This window comes from Sminthopsis crassicaudata, chromosome X, assembly GCF_048593235.1.
Source record: "Sminthopsis crassicaudata isolate SCR6 chromosome X, ASM4859323v1, whole genome shotgun sequence".
NCBI lineage: Eukaryota > Metazoa > Chordata > Mammalia > Dasyuromorphia > Dasyuridae > Sminthopsis > Sminthopsis crassicaudata.
In genome coordinates, this window is record NC_133623.1 from 40,776,064 (window position 1) to 40,793,420 (window position 17,357).

At 39.6% G+C, this 17,357-nt stretch overlaps 1 protein-coding gene across 5 annotated transcripts in view; it reads left to right on the forward strand.

The window, feature by feature from the left end:
- The window catches only part of FGF13 (fibroblast growth factor 13), a 501,868-nt gene extending 484,754 nt beyond the window's left edge, over positions 1–17,114 (forward strand). For all 5 annotated transcript variants that reach the window (XM_074278312.1, XM_074278315.1, XM_074278311.1 and 2 more), the window contains 2 exons: positions 10,972–11,170; positions 12,583–17,114. In XM_074278312.1, coding sequence (XP_074134413.1) covers positions 10,972–11,170; positions 12,583–12,722 — 339 coding nt within the window. In that variant the 3' untranslated portion in view covers positions 12,723–17,114. The remainder of the gene's footprint in view (positions 1–10,971; positions 11,171–12,582) is intronic.
- Positions 17,115–17,357: the final 243 nt, after the last annotated feature.

A 17,357-nucleotide genomic window follows, 5' to 3' on the forward strand; every position in this document is an offset into this window, starting at 1 on the left:
GGAAGATCTGCTCAGCTGATGGAATCAAAAGACCCCTGAGATGGCGGGGCAAGCCCTTGACAATATATTAGATAAATCTAAATCTAATATAAAGAAAGGGGTTGCTCCTTCATCTCATAAGTCCACAGTCTTCTGCACTGGAGTCATTTGTCCCCTTTCGTCATCGAAAAGTTCACAAGTTGCCAAACTCATGAAAGATGTCTTGTATGTTTTATATGTACAGTTTCTGTGTGAATTTCTCCTTGGAATTGTGAAGGATGTACACCTTGCCCTAAACCTATAGAATGTGGCTTTCAGGTGCATTCTGTTTAGTTAAAGAGAAAAGGAGACCTAAGATGGCTACAATGCTCTTAGCAGCCAAGCTGGTCGATATTATTCAGATAGAAAGGTAGGGATTATTATTTCATTTCATTGCACAATTGCCTTTTATTTTAGACACATATTGACCTTGTTATTCCCAAATGTTTTCTTAGAATTGGTGAAGGTCTTCAAATCTATATTAGATGCTTTAAATGTACAGTTCCCCATTTTACTGTGGAAAGAGAAGGCCCTTGCTCAGCCTCTACAGAATAATCCTCTCATTTTCAGGGGATGTTCTGCTTATAAGAGGACCCAGTCATCTGATAGTCTTTTCTTTCCAACTGAACAAGAGACATAGTTTGTTCCTTCATCTCATAGACCAAGACCCGTCAGCTCAGAAATTGTCCTTTCCTTACCATCATTGAAAGCTTTCTTAGGTTCATGAAGAATCCAAAATATTCATTAAATACTTTATGCAGTTCTCCCTGTGGAAGAGTATCTTCTCCTATCCCAAAACTCTAGAATAAGGAGATTAAAACTGTACTCAATTGATGAGGAAAGCCCTTAACCATAGATCTGATTTTATTGTTATTCAGCCATGTCAAGTTCTACATGATCCCATGGACTTGTCCATGGGTGCATTTTTGGTTTTTGGCAAAGATACTAATGTGGTTTGCCATTTCCTTCTCCACTGTTGTCCCCATTTTTGTAGATGAGGAACTGGACAAATAAGGTTACAAGTAACTTGCCTAGGATCACACAGCTAGGAAATATTAAGTGTCTGAGGCCAGATTTTCACCCAGACTCCAGGCCCAGTGCTCTGTCCCCTGCAGTGTCATCTAGCTGCGCCTTTATGTATCTGATAAGTGTTATTCAAGAAGAAAGGGAGGAATTTTGGTCCTTCATCTCGCAGCACAGCATTCTCCAACTTTAGAGATATCTTTACCCCATCGTCCACAAAGAGTCCTTGGATTCGCCGATCCCTTAAACCTGTAGTAGATGTTATCTAACAGATTTTTTCCTTTATTTTTTTCTGGAGGACTAAAAGACATCTGTCTCTGCCCAGGTCCTCTAGAATGAAGATCTGAGTTGAAAATTTTGCGTAGCTGATGGGAAAAGAAGATCCACTGAGATGGTGGGGCTAGCCCTTGTCCTTCTGTCTTAGAGATGTTATTAAGACAGAAAGTAAGGGTTTGCTCCATCATTTCACAGCACAACACCCTTCAGCTTTAGAGGCATCCCAATCCTGTCGTTCACTAACAGTCCTTAGGCTCGCCATTGCCTAATATGTGTTAGATGCCGTAATGTGTACAGTTTTTAAATAAACTTTCTTCTTTTAACAGGGTAGGGTAATATGCCCTCCTTGAGTCCTCCAGAACAAGGCTGTGATAGTTAAACTTTGCTCAACTGGTGGGAAATGAAGACACAGAGCTGGCGAGGTTGTCTCCTGCCATTCTTATTTAGAGATGTTGCTCAGATATAAAGGAAAGGATTGCTCCTTCATCTCTCAGCACAAAACTCTTCAGCCCTGGAGGCATCTTCACTTTGGCATCCCTCAACATTTCGTGGGATTCCAAATACTTTTGATTCTACATAGGTTCCATATATGTTTATTTCAGCTTATAGTAGGGAAAGGGCACCAGTCTTTTTTATTCCATTTCAGGAAGAGGCTCTTAAGATTCCTGCTGTGCTCATCTCTTTGGAAAAGGAAACGCTGGGAGATGGTGGGGCAAGTTCTTTCTTTATAGATAAGTTATCTTACTCAGGGCTAACAATGGCTTTATTTCAGCTTCAGGCACGAGGCCCTTCTTCACATGGGTCATCATTTCCCCAGGGTCCTCCAAAGTTTCCTCAGGCTCACAAGCACCCTATATGAGATATGTGTAGTTCTTTATTTCCGGATGGGACCAGGAAGCACACTAGCCTCTTGCTGATGGCAAAAAAAAAAAATAATGGGAGACGGTGAGGCAAGCCCTTTTTTGAGAAGTGAGTGATCTTTCTCAGCTACAAATTAAGGACTTGCTTCTTCATCGCAAAAGAACAAAGACCTTCAGCTTTGGGGTCATCCTGTCCTTGATATACTCAGAAGTTTTCTTAGGCTCCACAAGGCCACCAAATAGGTTTTGGATGCCATATGTATTTAGTTGCCCTATTTCTATCTAGGATATGGAAGGGTATCAGAATTTCCTCTTTGGGAGAGGCTCTTAGATTCTAACTATTTTCAACTCTCCAGAAAAAAAAAAAAAAAACCAAAACACAGAGATGGTAGCTCAAGCTTTTTTTATTCATAGTTGATTGCTATTATTCAGCTGCTTCTTTACCTCAAGGTACTGTGCTAAAGGTACTAAAGGTACAGAAAAGGGTATAAGGCCTTTTTCTGCTATTTCTAGGAGAGACTTATTGATTGGTAGGACACTCACTTCTGAGAAAACATTGGGAGATGGCCCTTTAGTCAAGGCTGACACAACTGCTAAGTTTGTACTTTATCTCAAAACACAGAGTCCTGGAATGTGAGCCATAATGATACTGGGGTCCCTAAAAATTTCTTCTGGCTCCCTGAGGTCTCCAGATATGTATTACATGACTTGTGTGTGAAGTTCTCTATTTCATACTGTGACAGCAGAGGGGATTAGGTCTTTCTCCTCCATTTTAGGGAAAGGTTCATTGAATCCTGCTTCAATTAATGGGAAAAAAACAAAACAACAGGGAGATAGTGAGTCAAGTCTTTTCCCTAAAAATTGATCAATTTTTATTTGTATTGCTTCTTCCTCTCTGCACAGAGAGCCTTTTTAGCATTCTAGCAATCATTTCCCTGGTTTTCTCAGGAGTTTCCTCCAACTCAACATGGCTCCAAAATATATATTATATTTCTTATAAATGAAATTCCCTATTTCTACCTGAGATATTGATGGATCTGATGCCTTCCTCTACCATTCTAGAGAAATGCTCGTTGATTCCTACTCCACCCGACTTATGGAAAAGAAAACTTTGGAGAGATGGCGGATCAAGCCCTTTTTTGTGGTAGTTGAGTGATTTTGCACAACTGCTGCTAATTAAAGGCTTGCTTCTTCATCTCAAAGCACAAGGTTCTTCTCAGCCATCTTGTCCTTGATGTATATCCAGATGTTTCCTCAAAATTACTATGGACTACATTCTATGCAGTTCTCTATTTCTACAAAGACAGCAAAAGATGCTATGCTTCCCTCCACCATTCCTGCTCTACTCAGCTTATAGGAAGAGAAAACAAGGAGAGATGGTGGGTCAAGCCCTTTTTTCTGGTAGTTGAGTGATTTTGCACAACTGCTGCTAATTAAAGGCTCGCTTCTTCACCTCAAAACACAAAGCCCTTCAGCATTGCAGCCATCTTGTCCCTAGTGTCCCCTGGAGTTTCCTCAAGATTATCAAGGTGCACACACACTTAGATAATGCCATGAATGCACAAACCCCATTTTCTACCTGGGACTACAAAGAGATCTCCAGTGCCCAAGAACCATGGAACAAAGCTCTTTGTTTCTTGCTAAAAGCACAAGATCCTTCATCCTTATGACCACCTTTTTGTCCAACCTCTTCTGAAGATTCCTTAGGATAGCTAAGACCCAGAGAAATTTTTAGATTTCAACTATGCCAACTTACCTTTTCCTGCCTGAGTCAGTTTAGGATACCAGGTCTTCTTCTGCCATCCTAGGGAAAAACTCATTGCTTCCTACTCTGCTTGGCTGATGGAAAAAGAGAAAATACTAAAAAATAGATGGTCAAGCCTTTTTATTTGGAAATACAGTGGTCTTGGCACATGGTCAGTGAAGGGCTTGCTGTTTCAGGAGCATTGGGTTCTTTGTGCATTCTTTGGAAATTCTTTTCTTTAAAAGTTCCTAGTAGGGGATCTGTCATATACAAAAGGGCCTTGCCCTAGAAGGAACATTCCCATTTTTATCCCAATACAATGCTATGTGTAAAATGAGGCTGGACCAAATGGACTTAGTTCCCATCCAACTTTTATCTTTGACCCTATGGTCCTAAATCATCTCATCTCTCAAGACTATTTTCCTTATCTGTAAAATCCATTGCTGGAATCACTCAACTTTCAAGTCCCTTCTAAGCTAATGATATACAATCTTTTAATGCTATGTCACTTGGCCTCTCAGGATTTCAGTTTTTTCTTGTGAATCTAACCATTAGAAAGGTTGCTGGCCCAGAAGACTCAGTTACTGGGCCTTCTGTTTTTCCCAGGATCTTCTCTGCCCTGCAAACTGTGTTTGAGGTTAGTCCTGCAGGAGGTTGGCCTGTCATGAAAGTGGTCAACCAAGTCCCAACTTTAGTTGTTTATGTTTTCAACCAGGAGTTTTGAGGGAAAATATTTGAGCTTAGGTTTGGTTTTTTTTTATGTTATGACTTCCCCTTAGTAGGTAGAAAGGTACCAAGTACAGTATAGATCAGGTATGCACCTTGATAAGACTTAAAACTGAATAACTATGACGTAACTATTATTGTTATTATGGGAAATGGATAAAGTGACTAAAACGTGATTTGAGTCAGAGCTTCTAACATTGCCAGGTTTTTACTCCAAGAAAGTCACCTACAAAAAAAGTCATGTTTACCAAAATATTTATCACAGCACTTTTTTTGTGACATTAAAGGATTAGCAACAATATCAATTTCTATTGTTTGGGAAATGACTAAACAAACTGTAGTGTTTATACCTAATGGAATATTAGTGCACCATTAGAATCAATAAATATGAGGAACACTGAGAAACATGACAAGAATTATATGAACTGCTGGTACCAAGCAAAGTATGCAGAACCAGTCAAACATTCAGCATAATGACTTAAATATATGTAACAACAACATCGAAACCATCAAAAATGGATGATGCTTCAAAATTGTAAGAAAGATACTTGACGTGGGGAAAAAAAGAGATGAGAAAATACTTTTTCCCATTTTCTTTCACAGATGGTAATGAATACTATATGTAACATTAGATTTTATATTTGGTTAATTTTATGCAACTTTTCCTCTCTTTCTTCCCCTTTTGTATTCTTTATCATAAGAGCCAGTTGTCTGGAAAGGATTGTAGGAAAGATCTAATTAAAAATATAACTGATATGAAAGAAGAATTCATCGATAACGATTTATATATTTTGGAAATATATAACTACTCCTTTAACCAGTTATTGTTTGCAGCTTTTCTGGAACTTTCCATGCAGTTCAATATGTGGGCAGTTTAGGGAAGGAATAATAGGATCTCTTCTGCTCCTCCAAGGAGAAAAGGGAAGATTCTTACTATGCTGCTTCATCATCTCTAGTCATATGACTCTTCATCATCAAGTCAACTATATCTTTGAAGTTTCCAGAAGTTTTCAGGAGAACATGCATGCATGATCTCTGAGAGTGGCGTCCAAAGGACTATTCCATGCTCCAAGTCCTGCTCCATGGAATATTGGACAGCTGAAAGCCTTCTAGCTCTAATTCTAGCCCTATGCTCCTATTACTTTTTCTCTTTTGCCTTCAGTTTACTTGTCTGTAAAATATTGAGATTGAATTTACTGCTTTCTTTAATTCCTTTAATTTTCCTTTTCTAGACATTAGTTTCTGCCTTGGTAAAACGAAGGGATTGTAAGTGATGTGCTCTCAGAGCCCTTCCCACCAAAGATCTGTGATCCCATGATCTTATATCATGGTCCTCCAGAAGCAGTTTTTAAACCACCTTAGGAAAAGTACTGTTTTATATTTGTCCATTCACAAATTTGTTTGCTGTTGTTTTTGTCTTTTTTTTTATTTGAAAGGTATAAACCCATACAAGGCAGGCTTGTGAGTCCCTTATGCTTTTGTGGTTTGCTCATCCCCTTGTTATTCTTGTTAGTATCTCTTGTGGGGATCTTAAACCTTGGCATCCATTAGTCTCCTCATCTCAGCAGTTTTCCTCCTCTTTAGCAACATCCCACTTCCTTTCCTTTGTCTTCCCAACTTCCTTTTTCTTCATCACTGTAGCTTCTTTTTTTATCTGTAACTCCTCATATACTACCTATTAACATGTGGCCTTCTTCATAATTCCTGAATTATGCAGATCACCTAAAGTCCTTCTTTAGCACTAATCCCTAAATTCTCCACTTTTGCTTTTCCTAGTAGTCAGGTGTAATTGAAATACCTGCCTCCTCAAGGAAAAAAATTCCAAAGTAGACTAAACAAAGCAGACCTGAAACATCATTATTTTCTAGGTACATTGATCTTGTTCCCTAAAAACTTTGTTGATCCTTCTCCTCCTCCAGCTGAAAATAACTGCTGAAATTTTTCTAGAGAATTTTGAATATGTCCATAGAAGCTATGACATTTGGTGCTTTCCTTTTTTCTTCCCCAAAGTCTATGTAACAGAGCCATCATAAGATAGTATCTTAATCTAATCCTGGACTACTAATCACAAAGATCTTTATCTCTTTAGAGATAATATATTCATAGAACATTCATTTCTGAATATACCGTAGTCTAGAATGTAACCTCCTCAAGGGGGACAATATTTTTCATTGTTCTATCTCTAGCATCTGGCATAGGGCCTTAAATTTAGTATAAGTTAATTTGTAAACATTTATTAAGCACTGCTATGTGGCAGGCACTGAGCTAAATGCTGGAAATACAAAAAGAGGCAGAAGATAGTCCCTGCCCTCAAGGAGCTTACAGTCTAATGGAAGAAACTACACACACACACACACACACACACACACACACACACACACACACACACAGAGAAATAATAGAGAGAATGCTCTAGAATTAAGATGGGGTGGTAAGGAAGCCATTTATAAAGTACTGAATAAATATTGATGATGTAAATTGAATAACTGAAATACCTAATCTTGCCCATTGTTTCGTATCTCAACTCTCCAAATCTCTGAGATCCTACAGCTACTGGCAACTGGCCTTTCATTCTTCTGTGGTTACCTTTTTTTTTTCTAATTTATTGTGTTAACTTAGTGCTTTTGTATATGTTCTGAGAAAATAGAACACTCTGTACCAGCTTCGATTAGGCTTTTGAGGTCATATCACAGAAGGGAGCCAAAATTATTCAACAGTTTGGAAAATTTGTAGTAATGATGTTGCCGAGGGTCATAGAACTAATCATTTTCCTTTCCATTTCTACTTTCACCTCAAAATACATCCTGTAGAACTATTTGATTTCTTTTCTTTGTTCGACCAGCATCTAGGGCTTAAGAGAGATGGTTTTGCCATTTGTTTTAGTCCTTTGTTGTGTCTATCAGTGGGGTGCCCAGGCAGTCTCCCCAGATAGCTTTGTACAGTATGGTCTTTGGAAAATAGGCAAGGAACACATTGTTATACAATGGATTCTTTAAGCAGAGACTCATATGGTGGTCTTTAGAGGACAAGGAGGAGCACCTAATATGACAAGAGCCACACTGGGCCAGGACTGTACCAATTGGTCTCTTTTTTATCCAAGCCATGTTGCCATTTAGCCATATGTTTGATAAGATTATGACTTGATAAGACTATGACTACCATAACCCCATTGCTTGTACGTGGATGATGTGGCATTTAGTGCTTTATTATTTTCTTTCCTGAAGCCTATGTGATAGAGCCATCATAAGATAGTATCTACTCAGTCTAGAACCCTGGACTATTAATCAAAAAGATCTTTATCTCTATCCAGTAATGCTAACTCCCATGTATATCATCATCTTTTTGCGTATGGTAGTCCTCTAAGTAGGCAAGTGATTGATGATAAATGAATGTAGACTGGCTCAATCAAGGACATCTGACTAGCCTTGAAGATCTTCAGGCAGAAAAAGCTTAAGTCTTATGCTGTATGCTCTCATCTCACAGCCTGAATTTCCCCATTTTTTTCTGTCAGATCACATGATTCCGATCTCAAAACAAATGTTATCTCATAATTCAAGAAATAAACAAGGAAGGAGGAGTGTTAGATTTTGTTCTTATATAAGCAGCATGTCAGGCCTTCCATTTTCCTATCTAAAATAGGATTATAGCTAAACTTTTATGAATTCCTTGGATAAAATATTTACTGTATCTCTAAAAGTAATGATAAAAGTTTAAAAGACAATAAATAAATAAAGACTTCAAAGAAATATTTATCACTTGAGAAATTAAAAAAGATTTTCTTCTCTGAAAGAAATGCAGAAGCAAAATATATATCCCAAATAATAAACATCATCTGCTTTTTTGTTTTCTTAAGTCCTGGGAAGTTCTTTATTTGTAGCTATACTGTGAGCTGAATCAGGAAATGTTGGAGACTCAGGCATGCATTCATTTGTCACTTGAATCAAGAATTTCTTAAATCTACCAGGTATAGAGCATAGTGCGAGGTGTTCTCCAAGTGGTCTTCACCAGAATCCTGACCTTTTAAACTCCATCCCACCATCCTGAGCTGTACCCCAGATTATTTATTCCCTTGTTGTATACCTCATACACACACACACACACACACACACATGCATACACACACAACCTCCTTGAATATCAAACTTAACGCATTCTTAGATGGGAAAAGAAAGAAAAATGATATTGTTTTCTCAAATAGCAGGAACATGCGTCTATGGGAAACTATTTACTTAGAGAGACAGTGATGGGAAAGAACCAGAAGACTAAAAATCTGTCCCTAGTTTGGCCTATCAAGAAACGGACATATAAGAAACATTTACATGCCTGGTGCCATTCCTAGCACTGGGAATTACAAAAAAAAAAAAAAGTAAAAACCATATTTGCCTCAAAATGCTTATATTCTAATAGATAAAACAACACATACGTAATGGATATATACAAGGGAGATACCTTTCCCTACCAAGCTCTCTCCTCTTCCAAATTTCCTTATTACTGTCCATTTCAGTGTCTTCCTAAAATCTTCTTCCTCCCTCTATATATCAAATCATCTGTCTGACCTTGTGATTTCATTCTCTGCAATATTCTAAGTGTATGTTCACATTTCCTTACTTCTCTAGCTATCACCTTATTTCATGCTTTTATCACCCCTTGCCCGAACTATTGCAGTGGCCTCCTAATTGGCCTCCTTGCCTCTTCTCTTCACAGTTTCAGCCATTTTTTATGTAAGTGACAAAGTGATTTTTGGAATTTCCATTCTCCTAGATAGTTACAAATCCTTTGGTGCATGAATTCTCTAAATTTTGATCTACAGTCCTATAAATTAAAGGCTGGGAGATGGTCTTTAGTTCTTATTTATTTATAAATAGCTTTCTCCTCAGAATATCTCTGAAACCATTAAATACATAGAATCACCATGAATATAAATGGTATGGGATCGGCTCTATTGCAGGTAGCAAGCTATCTGTGTCTGATAGCCTTCACTTCTCTCTTTGGGGATTGTAAAACATTGAATTATTTTCTTTAAGGAGCTAAAGAGATAGAATTATTTATAATATTTTATGCATTGATGAGTGAGGTAACAAACTGTGAAGAGGCATTTTAAGTAAAAAGTCACTTTTTATTGATTGTCTAGTTTGTTCTAAAGTCCCAACTTAGCAGAGAAATCATGGATAGGCCATGCCCACCTAATACAGTGGCGAAGAGCCCATGAGGTACTTCTATAGTTTAAAGATTCTATACTGAAGGCCTTGGATTGGGAGCTAAGTATTTTTCCTAGGAAGGGTTTTGTTTATGTAATTCTCTGTTCACTAGGTTCCCATTCAAGTCTCATGACCTTTCAGGTCAAATGGTCTTCCATCTTAATAAATCTTTTTGCTCCAAAGAGGGAGCTGTGTTGAGAAGCTCCCTTTTAAAAAAGGCTTAAAATATGGAGCCCTAAGAGTGTCATTATTACTGTATCGTATAATGATATGGTCACTTACCATTTCAGAATGTGTGCTTGGGCTACAAGGCCATTCTTTATACAGGGCTCATACGTCTCAGCCCGAGAAATCAAAAACTTAATGCTCAAGAGTCTCAATCCTGAATCTCATCATGCTAATTTTATACTATTCTATTTATTTATTTATGATTTATACCATTCTAGTTCTAGAGCTGGAAGGAGCCTCTGAGGCCCTCTGTCTAACCCTGCATTTTACAGAGGAGGAAACTAAAATCTAGGAAAATTAAGGATTTAGTCCAAGGTCAGTTAGTCAACTAGCATTTATTGTATACCAGATACTTGGCTAAGAGCAGGACATTCAGAGTTAGCCTTCGGCCCACAGTGAGTTCAAAAGGCAAAAAGTGTCAAAACTGAGATTGAAGTTTGCCCTCTTTCCCCTGGACCAGGCTTCAGCCTTCTTCATCAAATGTATGGCTGAAATTTATGAAGCAACCGAATATGTATTCCCTTTGTCAGGCTTATTCATTGAATGTTGAATCCCATGTTGTGCCTCAGCTTTCACATTTTTCTCACATATGGTGTTTGTTTGTTGTTTCTTTGTTTGTATGGAATACTATTGCTATCAGTTGTGAAAAGTTCCCATTAACAAGTAGGGAGATGGTGGGTTGATGGCCAATGAAGCATCATTTGAATTTTTCTTGGTATCACAAAATTGTGTGTTTCATTTTGGTTTTCCAGCGTACTATTTGGTTAATATTTACATCATTAGAGCTTTATTTTTACAGGTATGAGACAACAGAGGGCCATTTGTAGGATAACGAATGCTGAATGGTTTTGCATGAGTGTCTAACCATGTCTATATGTTCTTTTTTATGTTTTCACAGGAACATTTCACCCCTGAATGCAAGTTCAAAGAATCAGTGTTTGAAAATTATTATGTGACGTATTCATCAATGATCTACAGACAGCAGCAGTCAGGCAGAGGATGGTATTTGGGTCTTAACAAAGAAGGAGAAATAATGAAAGGAAACCATGTGAAGAAAAATAAGCCGGCCGCGCACTTCCTTCCCAAACCACTGAAAGGTAAATCTGGTCTTTTAGAAGCTAAGAATTGTATTTGCAAAACCTACAGTACTTTCATAAATAGTAAATCTCAATTTTGACAGTAAAACACAGTGTTAGCATGCTGGGCCATTTCTCGAAAAGGTCACTGTCGGCATATAACACTTGAAACCTTTAAGGTAATCGTGGACACGTCTGTCAACTTACTCTCATCACAGTGATGTTCTTCAACCCTGGCCACATGTAGCTTTCCAGGAGTCACTTAGGCAACATGGCCCGAAGCAAGGCCTCAAAGCATCTGGAACAAATGGCACTAATTCCATGCTCTTTACTTAAATGATGTTTCGTGCTTTTTACTTAGAAAGGCAGAGAAAGGAAGACTACCATTTTTTGTCTAAATTTCCATTATTTTCACTTTAAGGCAGCACAGGCAACAGTTTGTTATCTTGAGGCATTACTCCCATAGAACCTCTTTTTCCTCAATGAAGCTGTATAAATAGGGGTCCAGTTTGTTCTAATTGTTGATTCTGTGCCATTTCTTGTCAGCCTATTCTTTGTATTTACTCTTATGTAAAAAAAAATCAACAAGAAATTCATATAAATGACATCTGGAGTGGCTTTGACTCTATGTAGTGTTAGATTGAGTGATTTTTAAGATCAGTTTTGACTTCATGTCAGTCATCAGGAGCAGCTTGTCTGATGGTGTTTGGTTAATTGTTTGTTCTGTTTAAAAGAGCTATTAATGCCTGCATATACAAAAAGTATGCCTTTGAAATTTTTAGAGACTTGTATGAACTCCCTAAGGAATTTTGCTATAGTGAGAAAACACACTGACTTTGGCTTCTGAGGGCTTGGCTCTGTCATTTATAACTTGTATGACCTTGGCAAATCTCTCAAAGCTGTCATTACAGTGGCTTCCAGTGTGAACTGTTGTATTCAATGACCTTTAAAGTCCATTCTAGCTCTAAATATGTGGTTCTAAGTATTTCTATGAGTCTATGATTAAATGTTATTAAGTGTTCTAGCATACCAAGCTTCACACACAAAGACTTTACCCAAGAAGCCTTTTGACTAATATTTTGGCATAGAAGTATTGTCATTTATCTTTTGTCTAGCAAAAGAGACATAGAGGAAGATCAAGGAGATGAGCTGAATGCCTCAGCAAAAAAAAAAATAATAATAATAACAATAATAATGGTGACTGAGAAAATCAAATCTAGAGACTTTCTCTCCTAATCTTCTGTGTCTTCTACTAAAATTGATTTTTATCCAGTGTGAGCCATCGCCTGCCCCAAAGCCCTCGGTTTGAAGCTCATGTGGGAATTGTAGATAACCCTAGGAGGCAGCTGCCAAGCAGGGGAGGGGAAAGGAGGGATCTGAAGCCCACCTTTCCCGTGCAAGGACGTCATCTGCTATCTCATTGTGTTTTTCAGTGGCTATGTACAAAGAACCCTCCCTTCACGATCTCACTGAATTCTCCAGATCTGGAAGTGGTACACCCACCAAAAGCCGCAGTGTCTCCGGAGTGTTAAATGGAGGTGGCAAATCCATGAGTCCTAATGAGTCAACGTAGCCAGGTTAAGGCAAGTCCAAGTGCTCTATACTGGAACCTTACCTCCGGATGCAGTTGAATTCTTAATGGCGGTCTTTCATCCAAATGGCCAATTTTAGAATAAAATCCACCAAATCTGCATAGGTTTCCCCCCTCCTTCCCTTTTATCATCCACTATATCTGCTGGCTAGCAGTGGATATAGTCCAGTAATACAGAAAATGATGTGCTCGTGCATATCACAAAGCCCAGGTTAGCAGACAAAACTCAATCTTTGGGCGGGAAAAATTGGACAGTCAATATCCAAATCCCCTTTTCCCATAGTCTCTCATCCTGTCCCCTTCCCCATCCCCGGGGTTACCTATGCTTGGTGGAAAACCAAACCAAACCAAACCAAACCAAACCAAACCAAACCAAACAACACTTAACAGCATACACTGCTGATATGAATTTGCTTTGTAACCAAGGGGGAAAAAAAAGACCATTTTTATTCTTCGAGGGGATTCTCAAAACTTTCCACTTTTATTGGGTCAAACCAATCAATCAAACCATTAATCAGTTATCGTGTCTTTTTTCTTTGCTTACTGTTTTATATCTACGCTTGATAAAACTCTTTCTTTAATTTAGAGTAGCGCAACCTTTTTTTTTTTCATTTCCAAATTCAAATGGTTCTCTCGCTCTGCGTCTTTCAAATCAAACTCTACTTCAGGGTTGGAACTGAGTCGGCATCTCAGGCTTAAGTTTTCTGTGGTGATTTTGACACATGATGATCAATACATTTTTATAGGTTTGTTTAGCCCCCTGGTCAAGTTTTTGTGTTGACCCTCATGTGTAGAAATCTTGTCACCCCCTGGTCAGTGGAAGATAACATTAAGGTTAACAGCAATCCGCCAGTGTAGACATATGTAAACATGTGCAAAACAATTATCGTGGCTTCTATTCTAAAGACAGAAACTGTGGAATGAAGTGATGTCGTTTATCGTGTTGTCGTGTTGTTGTTGTTGTTGTTTTTTTTCTTTTGAGTGAGAATTGTCTTACTTGTAGAAGTCCTCCTGTCGATGTATTGGACTCATGAATATCGTGTCTATGGCAGTGTTAGGACAGGTTAGATTTAAAATGCATATAACTTATACTGCTACTGGAAAAGTGTTGCCATTTAGTTAGATGTCCATTTAGCTCGCCCTATCTGTTGCATGGGAGAAAGTGGGAGTCTTGGCATCGAGTTGCATGACACGTCTGATTTATGTGTATTAATCTTTGTGGAATCTTGTGCTCCCAAACTGAGTGGAGCGACTCTAGACAGGCCGCTGTCTGTCTTGTACAAAAGAGGCATGTGTTATCCCCTTACATATATATATATATATATTTATACACATGCTCTGAATAAACTTTCTATTAAGATGTCCTTTTCTAAACAACTAGTTAATTGAGCAAAAAGCTCTATTTGGATTCTAGGTTGGAAACTAGTCTGTAAACACATTTGGAGTTTTAGTCAGGTAAGGCAAGGGGGAAGGAGACCATTTTCCCCATCTGAATGAGTGTAAGGGCACTTCTTACCTGGAAGCAGCTTCTGCTGTAAGAAGGGAAGATGGTGAACAACCAGAGAGATGGAATAGAGATGTAGGCAAGCTTTTCGGGGCTCTACAAAGGCCCATGTAGCATGCCTGTGCAGACACATTTGGGAGGGGCCTAACCCCAGAGCCTTCTGGCCTCGCACCCCTACCCACTTAGCTCACTTTGTAGGTTAGCCGGCTGGCTGACCTGCCCAGTTATCACCCTGAAGCTCTTGGTCTCCTTGAGTTTGACTAGGAGGCACATGGGAGAGCTCTTCAGGGCAGCCTGACATGCTTAGACAGTTGACCTGTTCAGTCAGGCTAGAGCTTGGAGAAAGTTTGAGCTGATCTGCATCCGCAACACTTTTTAAACTGACGGCGGATGCCCAGTCCTGCTTCTGTTTTTGCCTGGGTTTAGATGGGTTGAGGGGAGTAGCCCACTTCCTCTCCCCACAAAACGGGAATTTGAAGGCTGACGCTAACTGGCCCCTACCAGGCCAGCGCTGTCCCCTCAGTCAGCTAGGGCTTGTCCTGAGGGTAGCTTGGGTGTAAAGATTTGAGGGAGCCAGACATTCTTCTGGCTTGGTGCAAGTCTTGTAATACAGAATCCCCGGGCCCAGGGCTTCAAAAGAATGCTTCCTCTGGAAGACCCTTCCCAAGGTGACAGTGCTGAAGCTAGAATGCTGTCTTTATTATCAAGGTTTCCAAAACTCTGACCAACACACTGTGGGCACACACACTCACATGCAGTAGTCTGCAACAGCATACTCTTTATCTGCTTTCATCATTACCATCCCTCCATAGTGAATTTCTTTGTGTGCATGGTACTGTCTTAAGCACTGTACAAAATATTAAAAACAAAAAATATCAAAAAACAAACAAACAAACAAAAAATCCATTGCTTCCCTCAAGCAGTTTCCACATCTATGAAGACAACACAAATGTCCAGAATTCGAGCTCTTTTTCATTCACTCCTGTGGTCCACTAGTTGTGTCTGTACCATGTGAGAATACACTCCTCATCACCAGTGAGACCTAGAAGGATGCCGCAGGATCAGAAGGGAGGAGGATGAGGGAACATCTGGGAAGGACAAGTGTTCTTTACTCAGTCCAGAAGAGTTTTGCGGCTGCCACCCCCTTCCCTTCCACCCCACCACATACACCCACCTCTCCTCAGCCCAGGACCATGTTCCCACCATTTGCTTTGGTGATTTTTCTAAGAAAGAGCGTTCCCAATTCAGGCACCTTTGACCCAAAGTTTCCAAATCTTTCCAAGCATCCCGCTTTTCAAATATTCAAATGTCAAATTGAATCAGAGTCTCTAACCATTTGTAGTAGTCGTTAATGGGTATGAGAAGGGGGATGATATATAAGGGTGGGTCGACGAACTATGAGTTCGTGGGACCTGACCGGATCGTTCCGGTTGGGTAATCTTAGAGCAAGAAGACCTAGGGCAAAGGGTGTGAAGAAACCAGTGGTCAAAAAGCATTTCAGTTCCCATTTTAAAGGAATAAATTCCAGGCCCTCTTGCCTTCTGAGATCCATTGTGCTAGAGTTTGGTCGACAGAAAACTTTTCCCACATCCCTACCATTCTGCTTCTGTAATTGTAAATTTCATTTACAGAAACAAGTGGCTCACCGAGGAGATGCCTGGACATTTGCAGCCAAAACATGTAAACATTTTTACGATCCACAGTTTTGTGCATTAGTGACCATAATTCCATCCACAAAGAGCAAGGTCTCATGGTCTGTCTTGCCTAGCTTCACTCTCCTAGAAAGAAACATCTGGCTGCCATACTGGACTCTTGTCCAAAGCCCACAGTGTGCCCCCCACCCAACATAACACCCTTCGAGTTATGCTGGGAACTCTCTGGCCCGTGCTGTATTAACAAGAGATGTTTCTAATTGCCGACTGCTCCGTGGCATTGATGAAGAGAAGCCCAACCCTCCTGAAGTAGTGTTTTGATGTTAAATATTTCATTATCTATCCCAACTGGTCTTTTTCCTTAATGTGTTATTGCTTTGTAGAACTTTGTTCGAATCTGTAAAAATAATGTGGAAATAATAACCTGATTAAATGTATGTCTTGCTATATGGTGTTGGTTTCTTTAGGACAAAATGAAGCAGCCCTTATGCTGACTTCAAAGGAATGCTTAATGTTCTTGATTTTTCTCGTCTCCTATATTCTAATAAAGCATCCAGAAGAGTACATTATATTGTTCTTGATTATTCGACTTCTCTTTTGAGTGTATTTTGAGGATGTTTGTAACACCCGTGTTCTGTCATAGTGCAGTGAGGTTCTCAACAATGTACAACCTGGACCCGATTTTCAATCTCTGGCATCAAAACCAATTCACCAAATTCCAATCCGATTTCTCTTCTCACACCCTAACTGAAATTGACAGATCCTCCACACTCACCAAATCCCCCCTCCTGCCCCTCCCCCCCAGGGCTCAGGGGATGCTCAAGATCTTTGGGAATGCCGCCAAATGTTTGGCCGGAGGACCAGCCCAAAGGGAGCGTTGGATGGTCAAGTAGATGAAAAGAGCTCCCTGACCTGCGAAAATTCCCTCTCTATGGTAATCCTGTACTCTAAGGTGCCCAGTGTTGGAAAAGGGCGACTGCATGTGCCCATGCCATGTCTATTTGGTAATGTAAATAGTCGTGTGTACTCTTGTAAGAACTTGTTTTCAACTCTGTAATGTTATCAAATACAGTAAGAAAAAAAATGCATCCAGGCTAGTGAAAAGCTCAACTGTTGTTGGTTAATGGCCTGGCCTGTTGGCTCTGAGTGTATGACTTTCTGATGTCTGTGTTGCACAGTGAGTAACGGCAGCCTGAATAAAGCATTCATTCAAAGGCATTCGTTGTGTGACTGAGTCAATGATGCACACACACCACACATGCACGTACACACGGCCCCAGTGTGCTTCAGCAACAGGGAACTTTGCTCTTTCTCAGTGGGATTAATAAGGTTACCGACACATTTAAAGGCTCTCTTCATTCAACCTCACATCTGCTTAGCAGAAATGCCCATCAGAGAGCCCCTGTGTGCAAACCAGAGAGCTCCTAACCTCAAGAACTATCAGCTTCTTCCACTCCTTCC